Genomic DNA, 18,674 nt, shown 5'->3' with positions numbered 1-18,674 from the left:
CTATTTTTGAAAAGTCCCTAGCTTCACTATGTTGTTGTATGCAAAACTGTTGAATGATAAAATTATAGAAAAATACATTTAAGAAAGAGGGACAAGTACACTCAAATACACTGTAAATTTTTCTGAATCAAGTCTGTTGTTAATCAAAACCATTCATTACATATTTAGTTAAATAAATAATTCATCAAGTAAAAGCTAATATTAGGAAATTTTAAAAGCATATGCGATTAAGCTTAATTATGGTAATCATTTTTAAATGAAAAAATGAAGGGCTAAAATGGGGTTTACACACGTTATTAGCACATATAAATCATATTGGGGTTTATGAGAGCATATTTCTTGTTCTACAGCAGTGATGAGGAGAATTTCTTTTTTTGTCTAACTGTGGCGAAGCTCAACAAAATCAGAAGCCTCCCACATGCGGAAATATCCTTTTTCCCACCAAGGGATTTAGCTGGATCCAGTCCCAAAAGATTAACTACACAACAGCCAGTTATGGAAATGGCTCACATACGACACAAAGATGGAATTGTTTAATCCTTGACTTGTGATTAATTGGAAAGGCTATGTCAGGGGTCCTCAAACTATGGCCCGCAGGCTGGATATGGCCTGCCGAAGCTATTAATCTGGCCCGCCTGGGACCATGAGTCTGCTCCACCCACATCACCCCACCTACCTGCCAGCCCCCACCTGCCTTCTGGAGGCCACGGAGGCCAAAAATGGGATGCACAGAGGCCTCAGGCAGCCAAAAACAGGTCCTCATCCCATGCCACCCCAAGGCAACCATATCCCTTCACTAACCTGCTTTCCACCCCCAGGAGCATAACAAATTAAAGTTTAATTTGTGTGTATTGTTTAATGGACTGCTAAATTGGCCACACTCACCCAGTCACATGACCATCTAGCCACACCCACCCAGCCGGTCTGGCCCCTCAACAGTCAGAGGGACCATGAATTGGCCCCATGTATAAAAAGTTTGAGGACCCCTGGGCTAGGTTCCATGACCCGACAAATATGTGCACGACAAAACCGCACCGACAAAACCGCGGTGCTAAAACCGCGACGTCATCAACACGCCGACAACAGCGCGGCGACAGAAGCATGGTTTAAGTTAAGGTAAGGGTTAGGATTAGGGTTAGGGTTAGGGTTAGGGTTAGGGTTAGGTTTAGGTTTACAGCGTGCTTCTGTCGGCGCGCTGTTGTTGGCGCGCTTCAGCGCTCATTCATCGGCGCAGTTTAGAACTCACAGTTTTGTCACCGCGGTTTAGTCGGGCGCGCTTTTGTCAGTCGCCCTTTTGTCGGTGAACCGCTAGGTTCACCCAATATATAAGGCTACAAACTAGATTACAGATGACAATGGTCTTCTTCTGTACAGTTGGGTTCTAGAAAGGTGCGACAGTACTATCCGTGGCATAGGAATTGTTTTGAGAAAAGAAATAAATAGTTTTTTTTTCTCTGCACTGCCTGTTTCAAGGAGACCCACTTGAGAGCAACTGGTTGATTAGAGTCGCCACTAGAAGAGGCAGGGAATAAAGAAATGGATGGAGAGAAGCCTTCGGAATTTAGGCCGCTCCCAATACTGCCCTTTCAGGCAGACCCACAAATCTTGTTATTAGGATCTTGCTGAGACAGCAGAAAGGGAATGCAATGTAAGTAATGAGATTAATGATTTAACTTCATGAGCCCTTGATTAGAATCACTCAAGCAGTTTGACACAATACAGGCAGGCCGTTTCGGGCCAGGAAAATGCAGATGAAAGGCAGTTGGGAAAAATCTGACCATTTCGAGGAAAACAGCACGGCCCCTGTCTTTTGTCAAGCAGCTAGTTCTCATCATTCCGTCATTTGCTACAGTACTAACGTAATAGTAAACATGGTTCTATTAAACAAACCTATTTTCATATATTTGATAGGACATGAACAAGCACAGAGAATTCTGCAGATCTGATGGATTTTCAAGCAAAACATTGTCTTGTTTTTCTGTGGTGTAGCCCTAGGATACTATAGGACAGTGGTCTCCAACCTTGGCAACTTTAAGACCTGTGGACTTCAACTCCTAGAGTGCCTCAGCCAGCTTTGCTGGCTGAGGAACTCTGGGAGTTGAAGTCCACAAGTCTTAAAGTTGCCAAGGTTGGAGACCACTTCTATAGGAGAAGAAAGCTGCAGCAATAAGTGAATGGCTTTTCAAGCACAAGATCTCAAGTTTCTTAATGTTATTCTCAAAATTACTGATCAAGACATGGAACTTCTTCAAATATGAATGGAGAGCATGCACCAAGCAAGGAAAAAGTAAGCTTAACAGAGAACACTACTCTTTGTGATTAAAGCAATGACTCTTCCTACAGTCACGTATATCTGTTTGACAACTTCTGAAGTAAACCTTTGGGAAAAACAGTTGAAGAAGTTACTGGATTCAGGAAGTAGCCATATTTCACCACCCAAAAGAAGGAACAGCTTAAATAGGCCTGCTGAGAGCAGCTGCATCCAAAACACCAGCTATTCTGTGGTCAGGGTAGGACAGCATGGCAGGCGTATGACAACTGAAATTCCCTTCCTACTGAATCTGAGATAGGACAGTTGGCCTGCTGGCCATTCTTTGGGGAATATAAATAAGCCTGATTCTTGGCTCAATCTGCCAATTCTGAGACATCAGTTGTTCAAAGCAGGTGGCATGGGACATCTGCTTTCCATTTTTGCATTTCCATATTTATAAAGACTGGTTTCAAAATCTGATGTTCCGAAACAGACCAGTGTTTCTCAACCTGGGCCATTTTGAGATGGGTGGGGAATTCTGGGAGTTGAAGTCCACCCATCTTAAAATGGCCCTGGTTGAGAAACACTGGAAGACACTATTCTTTTTCTTTTCTCATCTGCTTGTAATATAATTGATTCTAGTCTAGCCTTTTGCTAAGTAGCTAGTTCTCACCTTTCCACTATACACAGTGCTCTGTGTTATCTACTTATATTCCAAAATCAGAGCTAATACACTACTTTGCCTACAGTTACATGTCATTTGTGCTCTGAAATGTTTAAAAAAATGATTCAGTTAAATATATTTTGCTTGATTGATTAATTCCAATTGGCGGGCTAGATAACTTTATATTGTGATTCATTGAAATCTAAACCGTGTCAGTTTGCTATCAAGTTAAATATTCCAGACGCTAGTCAGACAACAGATACGAGTTTCTTAATATTCCTCTGCAAGCGCTGATTTTGATTGAGTAATGGAATCAAATGAAATAGTTCATTTAAGCACTGTAATTTTAAAAATACCCTCTTAGTCATATTGCTTATGGCCACTAATAATATTTTCAAAGTGTATTATAAATAAAGTCTCTCTCCAAAATGTAATAATCATCAGAGAGTGTATCTACAGTTTTAATGGGGAAAAAAACTGGATTCATTCACCAGTATTGTTGTAAAATAAGTGTGCATTCGGGTGTGTGTGTGATGTATGAAATTAATGACTGCCTATATAGTTTATCACCCCCACATTCATGTTTGTTGGTTAACATTAAAGTAACACACTTAGCATTAGATTAACATACTTAGAAATCTAGAACAATATTGTCTTGGACAAAAGACTGCACAGAAACCTTCCTTTGAAATAGTCTGCATCATAAGTTCTTTAAAGCATTGCATTACAGAAAAATAGGGACACGGTGGCTCAGTGGCTAAGACACTGAGTTTGTCAATCAGAAAGATCAGCAGTTCGGCAGTTCAAATCCCTAGTGCCGCATAACGGGGTGAGCTCCTGTTACTTGTCCCAGCTTCTGCCAACCTAGCAGTTCAAAAGCACATAAAAGTAGAAAAATAGGAACCACCTTTGGTGGGAAGGTAACAGCGTTCCATGCGCCTTTGATGTTTAGTCATGCCGCCACATGACCACAGACACATCTTCAGACAGTGCTGGCTCTTTGGCTTAGAAACGGAGATGAGCACCACTCCCTAGAGTTGGGAACGACTAGCACATATATGCAAGGGGAACCTTTACAGAAAAATAATCTCTCAGGTTTCAAATGTTTCTGGTCCTAGAATAGTTAATTAATTCTACCTTGCTCAAATAGCTAAATTTCTACTAGCTTTTCAACTCCGAGGTTCTGCGATTTTCATTCTTTCTTCTCTGTGCAATCTGATTCTTGCCCCTTTTTGTGGATGGTTGGAGAAAGATGGAGATTGAGACTGAACATCAGTAAGAGCCTTTCCTGGGATTACATTGTGGCGATGAGAACAGTATATCATCATTTGTCTGCCTTTATTGCAGCATCCAATAGCAATAGCACTTAGACTTACATACTGCTTCACAGTGCTTTACAGCCCTCTCCAAGTGGTTTACAGAGTCAGCATATTGCCCCCAACAATCTGGATCCTCATTTTACCCACCTTGGAAGGATGGAAGGCTGAGTCAACCTTGAGCTGGTGAGATTCGAACTGCCAGATTGAAGTCAACTAGCAGTCAGCAGAAGTAGCCTGGAGTACTGCATTCTAACCACTGTGCCACTACGGCTCAATAGCTGCTTAGTGTCCTGCTTAAGGTGACTTATTCTCTTGTGCCATCATGGGCAATATTCTTTCTGTTTGGTAAATAAAGTCATTCAGGTTTACTCAGAATTGTACTTCAGTTGGATAATTGCAATAGAAGTCCCTAAAACAGAGTCTTATAGAGTTAACGGGAATGATTTTATGCCTGTGACGCCTAAGTAAGTAGACAGGATTCTGCATACTGTGAGTTTAGCCTCTTGTATGCTAGATCTAAGCCCCACATGGCTGGTCATGGCTGTCCAGGAAGTGACCTGTTGTCGTGTCCCACTACAATGATGTGCTTCCTTCTCCCTGAATCCAAATATCCAGAACATCTTCATCCAATCCCTTAGAGAAGGTTGTTAAGAAAGTGGTTTGGCTTCAGCTCCAGAGGAACCTGGAGGAGGTGGATTATCTATATCTATTTAAATCAAGTTTTAGGTGTGTATGCAGTATGAAGATAATGACACTACTTAATGACCTGTGGTAGAACCAGAATGGAGTTAACATATCCACATACTTGTGTTCATCCATCACTCAGTGGCTTTCAATACTGTCAATTACAATGTTCTTCTCAATTCTGCGAGATCTGGAAGAGCACTTTCTTTGTGGCTTGTCATAGTGTTAACAGGTTTGGAATGTGTGGGATTTACATCCTCTCACATGTGGGGTGCCATGGGGCTTAATGTTCTTGCTCCTCTTTTGGATGAGAAGAGTGGATGAATTTATTTTGTCAGTTTGCTGTCAGGTATCATCAGTACACGAAATCCAATAGTATAATCTGAGCAGAGACCTTCAGATAATGTTGTCAATATCCCAAGCCAAAGCCTAGAAATGGTGCCAATGTTTGGAAGATTTTTAATCTCTGATCTTGAAGGAGGGTTTATTTCCTCATTCAAAACTAATTCAGACTCACCACTGCTTTTGCACAGATGACACTAATGCACTAATTGTGCTCCTTTTTTTGGACCAGGAAGCTCTTCAGCCACTTGCACCTTAATCACCTCACAAATGGAGTCTGCTCAGAGGCTACAGCTCATCTGGAATGCTACAGCACATGATGGGTATTATATATATTCAATACATACCAGTTATGCCTCATTAACCTCTTGGTACCCTACTATTCCATGAACTGCAGTGGTTACTAGTTGGTTTTTTGGTGCAGTTCAAAATTCTGGTATCATCTATGCAGCTCATTATGTTACAGGGATCTGGCTAATTGAAGGAAAGTTTCTGTTTTTGTCTCAGAAGTAAACTCAGGCAGAGTGAGCATGTTCTAGATCTCGTAATTAAGTAATCTGACCTAATGGGACCCAGGAAATATTCCTTCTCTATCCTGGTGCCTGTCTCCTGCAAGGGTATTCCCCCTCCAGATGGCTCTATCCAGATGGCTCTACCTCATTGACATCCAGGAAACTGATTATTCTCCCAAGTTTGGGAATTGGATTGATTTTTTTAAAATTTAAATTAAATTAAAATCTATAATTTTGTGTCGTCACCTACGTTCTCTATGCTTGGTGGATTTCCCCCCCCCCCCTTATTCTTGTAAACCATCTAGAATTGTTGGAAGTCAGGCCTCTGAATGTGTGTGAATGAATTAATGAACAATCAATCAATCAATCAATCAGCCAGCTTTTACATTTCACATTTTTATTTGTAAGGTGTCCAATGGGTTATGGGAAGAAAGACAAATCATCCTAGAGGTACCCTGATGGCATCTTGAAATTGCATAATTGCATAATTAGATTAGACCTGCTCCATTTCTCGTGCAGTATCCCAAGTCATGGGTGACAATGTTGAAGGAGGACATCAGCAAAGTTAGAGAGGAAAACAGAATAGTGTTGCCTATCATTATTGGCTAACCTTGACATGTTTCAGCAGAGTTACAAGATGAAGGGATCAGCAACATAGAAAGCCAATTTTATGACAACAGTTTTGAAAGCTGTGGGTAGCACTTGAAATCAATAGTGCCAAATGACCTGAGAATGGTATGAAGGGAGTCAGTGAAGTAGGATTTGAGTTCTCTAAACCTGAAGTGGCTCTGCATACTTTTTGCCAACCTTACTTCCAGTGTTGACATTAGTGAGCATGAAAGTTCTTGTGGACTTTTCAAGAGGGCCACTAACATTCCTTGTTCCATTATTTTATTCTTTCCTGCTCAAATAATGTGAGTGATGCTTGACATAAGATGGAAGCAGTTCTGCCCAGTTCAGCTGACCTATGATAACTCAAGTTTGTAAGAGGAAGAGATTGGAATGTAGAAGGAGGAGGAGGAGAATAGGTAAATGTACTGGATGTGGACTGTGTTTCTCCTTTTTTTCCAAGGGAAAATTCAAAGAACAACCTTTAAGGTAATCTGGCTTGCTACAAACTCAGGCTGCCCTTGGCATGATTTCTCACTTGGGTCCACCCAATGCAAACTACCTACATTCTTCCAAAGCATATGCTAGGGCTCCAGGAACCGAGGCATTCCTATGATAAAAAACAGCAGCTGGAGCATCCATGGAGAGTCGCCTTGTCTGCGCTCAACCTTATTGCCTACAAAAGGCCTTTTGAGCCAGCAAATCTGGAATTCTGGTAGGACGTGATTTGTAATAGGATGAAAATATTACATCTGATGGGTGGACTGGGGGGTCCCGAGCTTTGCATGCAGTAGGCAACAGCAGCTGGCATAAGCAGGTGAGCACAGGCTGGGTGGATTCCCCTCCACCCTGTGTTTGCTCAACTGCTGACTGATTTGGAAGAATTATGCAAGCAGTTGCTTGTTGGAAGAGAAAGCAAGTGGTGGGGATGGAGCCAGGCAGCTGAACGTTTAAAGTGCTAAGGGTTCTTTGTGATTGAAGTGCCCGGGGAGCCGGCCAATGGCCAAGAGGAATGGCATGGCAAGGAGAGTGTGCTTAGTGGCATTAAGTAACATGGCTCCAGAATTCTGAAGCATTATTTTTATACCTATATACAAAGGCCCAAATAATAAAGTATGTCTGCATATGTTGTAATTAGACTGCCTTCTCCATTAGTCATACATTTCCCTCTATTAAATGAATATATATACAATATTGCCTATAACACCATTCCGTAGGGGAAACAGGAGTGCATGCTTTTCATTTGATCATACTTTTAACTAAAAGGCAGTTTTGATTCCCAGCAGTTGTGGTGAGAGCAATTTAAATGTGAGTGCTCGTACTGAATTGCATCATTATTAGGATATCTCATACAGCAATATGGGATGAATTCATTTTTCTAATTTGGGTTTCTTCAAATGCAGCATTGTTCCACCAAAACAAACGGCCCCACCACCCACCACCATATGTCTTCAACGACTGCAAGAAGCTAGTTTTTAATAAGAAGGGATTAACAAGTCAATTCAATTCAGCACAGAAATAAACCCTGCTATACCTTCCGAGGCTTAAAGCCTCACTTGAATATACATAGGTTTAAAGAATTGCAGGAGGAATTTAGAAGCTTCCATACATTGTCCAGCAACCTACCAATGCCAAAGGGTTTCCATGGCTTGAAGGTCCCGGAGATATTTTGCTTTATATATAGTAAGGGCTAAATAGTGCAATGTGTACTAATGGTGGAGAACTTCAGAACAGGCTTACATGTTCCTCATTATGGACTTGACTTTTAATGTATGTATGAAGAACTCAGGCATGATTTGTAGCCTATGGCTCAGTCTGATGTTTTGTGACCCTAGCCAATTGTGATTTGCTCAACAAGCCAGATAAACCAATCCCTGCTTATATACAATGCATTGGCCCAGCAACTGCATGGATCCTTTTTAGGATAGCTGGGGCCAACACAAAGCCCCAAAGGTGTTTTCCAAAAAGCAAAAGGATTTTTTTCTTTTTTGTGAAAATGCTTCACTTCTCATCCAAGAAGCTTCCTCAATTCTGAGAAGCAAACTGAAGAAGCTTCTTAAATGAGAAGCGAAATATTTTCAAAGAACAAAAAACACACACACAAGAAAGTCCAGTTGCTTTTTGGAAAAGCACCTTTGGGACAACCATGACCTGGATGATTGAGAATCTCCATAGACCTCAAACAGAAAGGTTTTATGGGAGTTGCCATTTCAACAGACTGAGTTTGTTGTGTAAGGCTATTTTTTTATTTTTAAAAATGTTCTGGAAACCTTTTATTGTTGTATCTGGTCACCCTAATTTACCTAACCAGATTAGGTATTCCAGGCATGCTAGTTTGAATTTTATTGTGAGACTATAGCAGACTTTAATTATGAATTGCTTTGGTTTTCTTGTAGATTGTTCTGGAAATTATTACAAATTGCATGCTATTAATAAATATGAAGGGACGTGGTGGCTCAGTGGCTAAGATGCTGATCAGAAGGTCGGCAGTTCAGCGGTTCAAATCCCTAGCATTGTGTAAAGGAGTGAACTTTACTCATTACTTGTCCCAGCTTCTTCCAACAGTTCGAAAGCACGTAAAAAATGCAAGTAGAAAAATAGGGAACACTTTGGTGGGAAGGTAACACTGTTCCATGCACCTTTGGCGTTTAGTCATGCCAGCCACATGACCACGGAGACGTCTTCGGACAATGCTGGCTCTTTGGCTTTGAAACGGAGATGAACACATTCCCCTAGAGTTGGGAACGACTATCACATATGTGCGAGGGGAACCTTTACCTTTAATAAATATGAGCAATAATACATATGTAATAAATGCATAACTAGGGAAGAAATCCCTACAGTGTATAAGTATGTGACAAAAATGAAATGCCAAGCAAGATACTTCCAACAGTTTATCCTTCAGGCAGTCCCAAGGGGTTCTTTGAAATGCAGCTCTGTTTGGCAAGTTCTTAATAAGAAGACACTTGCCAGAGCGTCAGAACTCTTTTTAGCACACCAAGGAAACCTCTTTCTTTATCGGAATATGCCTAGAATAACTTTTACAAGTGGGGAAAAAAAATCTTGGGAAGCAGTTCTCCCCAGTACATTAGTCCAATTTGAGATTCTGGAGCTGTTGATGGCAGTCTGCCATCCCTGGCTAACTGGTGCCATAGCCTCCAGATGGCTTTGTTGACACCTCAAAAGCCCTTGCATTGGGGCTGTTCAGAGACCCATACAGGAGAAAAGAGGAATGGAAAAAAGATGTTGCCAAACACTGAATTACATTTGGTGAGCCACAGAAAGCTCCACCTTCTCCATTCATACAAGTTTCCTGGAAGCTTTTCATATCCAGCTGTGTGGTGCAGCTAATCCCAAAACACAGGAAAAGCATGCTGGCCTCCTACAAAGCCTTACCAGGGTAAGGCTTTGTGTGGTGCTAAATATACTGTCTCTAAAGACTGACCGTCAGGATCCTTTCTTACTCCCAGGGTTTTGGACTGTTGAACCGAAACAGAAGCAATATCCAGGAAGGAAAGAACAAACTGCGCTTGTTGGAAGCTTGGCACATGGTTTTTCAGTTGTAGCCACCTAGCATGATGAATGCTCACGCCAAAGAAGCACAGGAAGTCCATGAAAGCTTATTACTATTACAAGCTGAAGGATATTAAGAGTTAGATTTTTCTCTATTTAAATAAATACTTGGAATGTTAATGTTTACATTAAGAGCTGATTTCCTGCAACAGTTGACTTTTGGTTCAAATTTTAATTTCTGGATGACTCAAACTGCTGCATACATACCGTGTGTGTGTGTGTGTGTGTGTGTGTGTGTGTGTGTATATATATATATATATATATATATATATATATATATATATATATATATATATATATATATATATATACACACACACACACACACACACACACACACACATACATATACATTGCATATGCATATTGCATATACATATACATGTACGTATATATATTTAATGCCACATGGGAGAAGCTTTGTTTTTCTCTAGATCGTTTTTCCAGAACACTTTCAAATCGGGAATAACCTGAATTCCAGTTTAATTGTTTAGAGAAAATCATACTATAAATTGGCATCTCACTTAAAATTATTCGTCAGGAGCTGTGCCATAGCAAAACTAAAGAAGAAAAGTATTTCTAATGTTTTGCAAAAATAATCCCTATGTCATTTCCACTTTCCAAAAAAAAGGATAATTCTAAAAAAACACCAAAATACCATGATTGGAGTAGAGCTATCCCAAAAACCAGAAAGCTCAAGGCACATCAATTTTGTTTTAAATTCATTCAGCCTTTCCATGTGATATGAATCCAGCCTAAAAAGAGTAGGGACTGCTTACTTGGAATATTATTTAACATTTTTTTATACTAGTCCAGCATAAACTTAAGGTAGTTATTCGTAAATTCTTTGAAGATCTTTAAGTTCTCATTCTGAATTATATATTAAAGCAATGACTGAGCATAATTTCCCTTAAACCAATCTAACAAACGCTTCCCTATATTCTTAAACCCAGCCACAGTCATCTTCCAGTCATTTTAGGAACCACAATGAAGAGGCAGGATTGCAATCTGTGTTAAAAGAGCTATTATGCCACCTGCTGGTTTCTGGATAAAATATAGACTTGGATTGGATTTTATATTTTTGTCAGCTTTTGTGTTTTGTGTAATGCTATTTTAGAGAGATTGAGATTACCACTGCTTGCTACAATACATTTTGACACAAGGATCAATGTAAATATTACAGGTTTAATAGCTCTACCTTTCCTACTCTTCCAATTTAATTACTTCAATGAGATTTGTGAGCTGACTTTGTCATGTATGGATTAGTTCTGTTACACTTGTTGATGGACTACAATTTCTGGTCTAAAATTTTAAAAAATGAAAGCAACCATGCTGATTATGGCAGGTAAAACAATTCATATCTATATTAAGGCAGAAATATTGCAATCCAATAGAAGCTTATGAAATAATATTCAATTCTTAGAGTTTCCAAGAATTTTTCATCAGAATCAGGTTTTTCTATCTGCAGACAATTCCTACTATTTTTAAGACTGTAAAGTAATATAGATATAGCTTGGAAACTCAATTTACTTCCCCCTTTTCTGAATTTTAGCCATCTTACCACATAGCAGCAAATACATGGTAAATTTAACATTGGAACAGTACCCTTCCATTATGTTATTTTTTTCAGTTCAACAAAAACATAAATGGTATTTTTATTCTTGGATGTTTCATAATTAGTTGTTGGTAATGTACAGTATATTTCAACATTTTTTCATGCAAATGATCTGTAGATTTTTTTTTATAATGTAGTCTGCAAATTTTTATAGAAATATTTATGAAATCTGCTTTAACAAATGGTTCCTAATAAAATCCATTTGCTTCCAATAATTTTAATCACTATTAATAAAATTGCACACACACACGCATGCACATACAAACACCAAACATACAGGTGAAACTTGAAAAATTAGAATATGTACAAAAGTTCATTTATTTCAGTAATGCAACTTAAAAGATGAAACATACATATATACACACACACATATACATATACATATACATATACATATACATATACATATACATATACATATACATATACATATATATATATATATATATATATATATATATATGAAATATATGAGATAGACTCATTACATGCAAAGCAAGATAGTTCAAGCTATGATTTGTCATAATTGTGATGATTATGGCTTACAGCTCATGAAAACCCCAAATCCACAATCTCAGAAAATTAGAATATTGTGAAAAGGTGCAATATTCTAGGCTCAAAGTGTCCCACTCTAAATCAGCTAATTAAGCCATAACACCTGCAAAGGGTTCCTGAGCCTTTAAATGGCCTCTCAGTCTGGTTCAGTAGGAATCACAATCATGGGAAAGACTGCTGACCTGACAGTTGTGCAGAAAACCATCATTGACACCCTCCATAAGGAGGGAAAGTCTCAAAAGGTAATTGCAAAAGAAGTTGGATGTTCCCAAAGTGCTGTATCAAAGCACATTATAGAAAGTTATGTAGAAGGGGAAAGTGTGAAGAAAAAGGTGCACAAACAGCAGGAATGACCACAGCATGGAGAGGGTTGTCAGAAAAAGGCAATTCAAAAGTGTTGGGGACTTTCACAAGGAGTGGATTGAGGCTGAAGTCAGTGTATCAAGAGCCACACATAGGCGGGTCCTGGACATGGGCTTCAAATGTCATATTCCTCTTGTCAAGCCGCTCCTGAACAACAAACAACATCAGAAGCATCTTACCTGGGCTAGTCTGTTGCTCAGTGGTCCAAAGTCCTCTTTTTTGATGAGAGCAATGATTGCATCTCATTTGGAAACCAAGGACTCAGAGTATGGAGGAAGAATGGACAGGCACACACTGCAAGATGCTTGAAGTCCAGTGTGAAGTTTCCACAGTGTGTGTTGATTTGGGGAGCCATGTCATCTGCTGGTGTTGGTCCACTGTGCTTCATTAAGTCCAGGGTCAACACAGCCGTCTACCAGGAGATTTTGGAGCACTTCAGGCTTTCTTCCGCAGATGAGCTTTATGGGGATGCTGACTTCATTTTCCAGCAGGACTTGGCACCTGCCCACACTGCCAAAAGCACCAAAACCTGGTTCAATGAACGTGGGATTGCTGTGCTTGATTGGCCAGTAAACTCACCTGACCTGAATCCCATAATCTATGGGGCATTGCCAAGAGAAAGATGAGAGACATGAGACCGAACAATGTAGAAGAGCTGAAGGCCACTACTGAAGCATATTGGTCTTCCATAACCCCTCAGAGTGCCACAGGCTGATAGTTTCCATGCCACACTGCATTGAGGCGGTAATTGCTGCAAAAGGGGCCCAAACCAAATACTGAGTGCATATGCATGCTTATACTTTTCAGAGATCCGATATTGTTCTATGTACAATCCTTGTTTTATTGATTGCATGTAATATTCTAATTTGCTGAGATGGTAGATTTGGGGTTTTCATGAGTTGTAAACCATAATCATCACAATTATGACAAATCAGGGCTTGAACTATCTTGCTTTGCATGAGTCTATCTCATAGTTTCACCTTTTAAGTTGCATTACTGAAATAAATGAACTTGCAAGATATTCTAATTTTTCGAGTTTCACCTGTATATGAACAGAATTTGATAAATTTCTATTATTTTACATATTGCAATTTGGACTAAGGCAGCAAGAGAGCATATACATCATTGCAAGAAAACAGTAAGGTCATTGCCAGCCTCTGGACATAAGAGCATGAATGAGTTTGGACTAATATTGCATGAATGAGTTTGGACTAATATTGCGCAGGGGAATATTCTACTATTACAAGGGTAATGTGGAGGCTGTGGATGATTACAGTGTCAAATGAAATAGATTAACAAAACTATGCCATTTAGTATCATTTGCCCAGATCTGGTAGTCCTAGTTCAGCACATTGGCCTCTCTTTCCTCTGCTGGGACTTGATTACCTAAACCTCACATCCATGTTACAATCTGAATTTTCAGCTCCCACTTTTCTCATGCAGCAGTTTTAGTAAAGATTTCTGAAAACCTAACTCTTGGCAAAAGAACGTACTGTTTACAAATCTGCTCTTGAAGACTTGAAGACCGAAAACAGTGTCCCCCCTTTTTCTGAGGACTAGATTACAGAGTGGTGACCTCATTCTTTTAATCAAATGAATAATCTTCCTAGGAAAGCCCAGAAGACATAAATAATTTCCTTATTTGGTTAGTAAAGCATAAGACTTTCAATCTTTCTTCTATGCCAATAATATAGGATCCCCTCTGGAACATTTCTAAATTAAAGCATTAGGCTTTAGTAGATATTCTTATAAATAGTTGTTTTGCGCTTGTTAATCAAAAATTGGACCACCATTTTGAGATCGTATCTATACAGTACAAACTCCCCTTTTGCACAAATTACTTAACTATGCAAGTTGGACATTTGGGGAAAGATGAAACCGCAGGATAGATGGGAACATTTAGCCTGACCCTATTCAATCAATGTAGGATGGATATCATTACCTGAAGGGATATTCTATTCAATATTACTGTAGCGACTTATTAAGTAGTAAGAAGTGATCCGCAAAGTCATGTATTTCCTGTGTAGATATTTTATTCCACTCTGATACCTTCAGAATATTAAAGCTACTAGCAAAAAAAAAACCAGCAACCCAAGAGAGGGAGAGCGATATTTTTAGCCAAGGACAAGTCAGAGGCATAACTGGAAACAACACTCAGAAGTAACATTTTTCTTCAATTAAGCCACATTGTTTGTTGTACATAGATATTGCTCTTAAAAGCTTGGAGTGCAAGGCATGTAGTGACCTGATCTATGCTTACAACTTCAGCAGTAGCTGTCCTAGCCCATTCACCAAGCTCTGTCAAAACAACATCCTTAGTTGCATAGGAACAGAAAATATTCTGAAATAGAAGGCTATATTCACAATATGTTGATGTTCTCATTTACTATGTATAAAACATAAAGTTCAAGAGACACTTTAGTTTTGCTTTAAAAAAAATATTTTCATTGTTAAAAATCTCCAAGTCTAGTGGAGATAAATTAAAAAAAAACAGGAAAGCATACTCTTAAGCACACTTCACTATTTCTATATTAGTTTTTAAAACTTGAAATTAATAAATTTAGAAAGACTATTCTTACATTGGAAGCAGGGAAGGGGGCCACACTCTCCAGTGTGGTTATTGGTAAAGATGTTTTCCAACCATTTTCTACCTAGGATTTTGTAGAAGTCTAGCAGGAAAGGCTGCTTAGCTGAGTCTGTTCTAATGACTTGGATGATTAGCTTTTCTAATTTAATAGTGAAAGAACAGAAACCTCAATATGGAGCACATCTGTTTCTGGTATAGTTTATGAACTGCAGGGGCTCTCAATGCAGTCCCATCATCCCTTGGAAGAAACAGAGCTTGTAAGCTGAGCATTATGCCTCTGCAGTTGAGTTCCTTCATGAAGTGAAAATAGTGGCCTTTCGTGACAGCAGAGTTTCTTAGTCATCTTGGCAAATGCCTGATTTCACCAACCTTTGGCACCACTTCAGAGTGTCACTGCATTATTTTAGAAAGCATTGTGTTGAAAGTCGAATTAGGGATACAATTCCCTTTGTAACTTTCTCACAAGAGAAAAGCAAAGTAGTAGATGCAGAACTTCCCAGCAAAGAGAGTGAGGCTTTCTTGCAAGATCAAAATCAGCCATAGCCAGTGAAGAGAAAAAGACTAATTGATCAGGAAATATAGCTGAACTGCAATCCTGCCTCTTGCTCACTCCAAAGGCTTGATAAGCTCAATAAAATCACTAAAACATGCATGCAGTGAATGAACAAACATGCATCTGTGCCCCTTGACTTGCTTTTCCCCATTTCCTATAATGCTGCTATCAAGACCTATGCTAATAGCAGGAAATAGCCTGCTTCCTGAAGAAGCTTTGACACGTAAATCTGAGAGAACATAAATCACAGGATATTGTTGGGTCTGTTGCCAAGAGGAAGAAGAAAGCAGGTTCTGGACTGGATGCGTTGGCAAAGAATGGATAGAGTTGATGGGACATCCTATGTCTGTAGATCTGACATATGGAAGGCACTCAGGATAGCCCAGTCCCATCTGGTCGTCTTTATGAAGTTCCATCACTGTATTAGCCGCACATTGTGAATGTCAGCCACTGTGGAGAAAAGAAAGCAACAAAGAAACTCAGAATGATATACTAGGCTATAATCTGCTCTATTTTTCAGAATTTTGGAGGAATCAAATGTTAAAGGTACTTTAATTGTCATATGTTGTCAGAATGATTTTTTTTCATATAGACCTCCACATGTCTTTCCTTTTTCCTTGGATATAGAAATATTTTCTTGGATATTTCATCACTACTTCAAAAGTAAAGTAATCAAACCAAAACTTAGCTTTCTCTCAAGTCTTTCTCTCCTACAATTCAATCATAACACTATTATCTATCAAAATAGGACTAAACCTTGTTTTTTTCCTTCCATCTCTTCTAATCTGCTCATTTTTTCTGCCATATCCAGTTATGTCCAAAAGATTCTAAAAATAAAAGAGTAATAGTTAAAAATAAATGAAAACAGTCTTAACTTCCTTACCTCACCAAGGTTCATCACAGCACTCCCAGAGCCTTCTGGATCCAAACTACGGAAGAATCCTGAAAAGTTTTTAAAAAATAAAGAGAAAAGTCATTTAGATAAAAGGATTTTTATTCCAGCTTTATCGTCAACTAGTTCCACATAGGAGCTCACATATCAAACCTTGGACAAAGGAATAGATAACCGTGGCACGACATAACCGCGGTAGACTAAAGCGCGCCGACAACACCGCGGCGCTAAAACTGCGATGTCAAAAGCGCGCCCACAACAGCGCGCCCACAACAGCGCGCCGACAGAAGCGCGATTTAACTTAAGGTAAGGTTTAAGGTTAGGTTTTGGGTTAGGTTTAAGGTTAGGTTTAGGGTAGGTTTAGCGTTAGGTTTAGCGTTAGGTTTAGGGTTATTTTTAGGGTTATGTTACAGCGCGCTTCTGTCAGCGCGCTGTTGTCGGCGCGCTGTTGTCGCGCGGTTTTGACAGTGCGGTTTTGACAGTGCGCTTTAGTCACACGTGCTTTAGTCTACCGCGGTTTTGTGGTGGAACCTAGATAACCACTAAAAAAATGACTTGATTTTGGTAATAACCCAATTTACTTCAGTAGCTTCACAAAGTTTCATTTGGGGAGCTAAAATGGTTGTGCTACATCAACCCCTATGGAGGTTTAAATGAATTGTATAATCAGCTGATTTTGGAATTCATTTATACCTCAACAGGAGTTTCCTTCTTTCCTCCTCTCCCTCCCTCCATCCCACCCATTTTACAGTTTAAGGATTTGGTGTAGCAAAGCTGTTTTTTTTTACAGTCAAATTGCAAGAATAAAGCAGAAATTCACACATCATGCTTAGAGATGAATCTACATGAAATGAGGGTTATTGATGGCCTCTGGAGGTGGCTGCCTTATCAGCCCCTTCACTATAAGCACTTACTGAACATAGTTTCCAGCTTGACTAGACAGCAGACAAAGTTATCAAAGTCCACACCCATTGCTTCATCAGCATAGCGTGCTACTATCACTTGATGCAACTTGTTGTCCAGTTTAAAACCTAAAGATTTAGAAATAGAACATTAGCCTTGGCATAGTGAAAGTCATGAGGCATACTAGAAGAGATTCAGGAAATGATTTAAAAATTCAGGAAAGTTGAAAAACATTAGGTATAAGCTCATTAGATGACATATCTTTAGAAGGAGCCTAGAATCACCTAGTTGCTGGAATTGTCTATATTTATACAGAAGCAGGTGCTGTGAGTGAATTCCTGCTAGAGGCTGGAGGCAAATCCTACCATGTTTGGAAGAAATGCAGTGGTAATACCAACTTATTGATCTGCATGTACTTGCAGTTAAGAAATCACATTTTTTGTTTTTCCCCAAAAGCAAATACTCCTTGGAGTGAGTAAAGAGAGACTCCAGGACATGTTTTCCCTTAGAATCTTTCTTAGGAAAATCATATCTTAAATTCACAATGGAGGGGAAAGGATGTGTCTATCTTGCTCCTCCAGGAAAAAGCTCTCTAATAGTGCACCATGAGTTATATTATTAAGTGAGGTTTTCCTTGGAGGAACAAGATTGAGTTGCTTGTTCATTTAATTGAACAAGCAATGATTAGATTAGCTATAAGAGATTAAGCCATGCTGATTGGGGACTTGAACTCTCAGGGCAGTGTCCTCAGAATTAGAGGAGCTAAAAAAAATTTCTGGATCATGTCTAGCTAAAAATAGAATTGGGAGGATCAAGCCTAGAGATTTCTATTGAATCATAAAGGCAACTAAGTCTGGATTACTGTTGGCACTTCCTGAAGATAAAAAGAGGAAAGGCAAAGCCACACCCCATACTTAAGAGGTATCTGAATGCTCAAGGCTTTTTCATTAAAAAGTTGTACAGTCAAGGGCAGGAGAAGCTCCACAGGCATAGTACAACGCTTATTTTGGTTTCTTGCGTTTCCAAACTATGTAAAAGAATTGGGCGATTCAGGCAGGAGCAGAAATGATTGTACTATCTGGAGCTTTGCACAGTAAGTTCAACAACATGGATAACATATTTTTATGCATCACAGAATTTCAATTCCCATGAATATTCTCAAATTCAAAGATGTCCAAATCAGAATGTGAAAGTAGCATTAACATCAGTGGCCAAGCACTTTCCAAAGTTCTCATAGCTAATCTGGGAGGCT

General features: G+C 39.2%; 1 protein-coding gene across 1 annotated transcript in view; it reads right to left on the bottom strand.

Annotated features, from left to right (window-relative positions):
- Nucleotides 1–14,502: 14,502 nt before the first annotated feature.
- The window catches only part of CAPN11 (calpain 11), a 47,424-nt gene continuing 43,252 nt past the window's right edge, over nt 14,503–18,674 (bottom strand). Inside the window, exons 20-22 of the mRNA XM_032216502.1 lie at nt 17,434–17,550; nt 16,511–16,569; nt 14,503–16,077 (exon numbers count right to left, since the gene is read on the bottom strand). Coding sequence (XP_032072393.1) covers nt 16,051–16,077; nt 16,511–16,569; nt 17,434–17,550 — 203 coding nt within the window. The 3' untranslated portion in view covers nt 14,503–16,050. The remainder of the gene's footprint in view (nt 16,078–16,510; nt 16,570–17,433; nt 17,551–18,674) is intronic.

The sequence above is a fragment of the Thamnophis elegans genome, chromosome 4 (genome assembly GCF_009769535.1).
Source record: "Thamnophis elegans isolate rThaEle1 chromosome 4, rThaEle1.pri, whole genome shotgun sequence".
Taxonomy (NCBI): domain Eukaryota; kingdom Metazoa; phylum Chordata; class Lepidosauria; order Squamata; family Colubridae; genus Thamnophis; species Thamnophis elegans.
The sequence above is the reverse complement of the archived record's forward strand: the minus strand, read 5'-3'. Positions and strand labels throughout refer to the sequence as shown.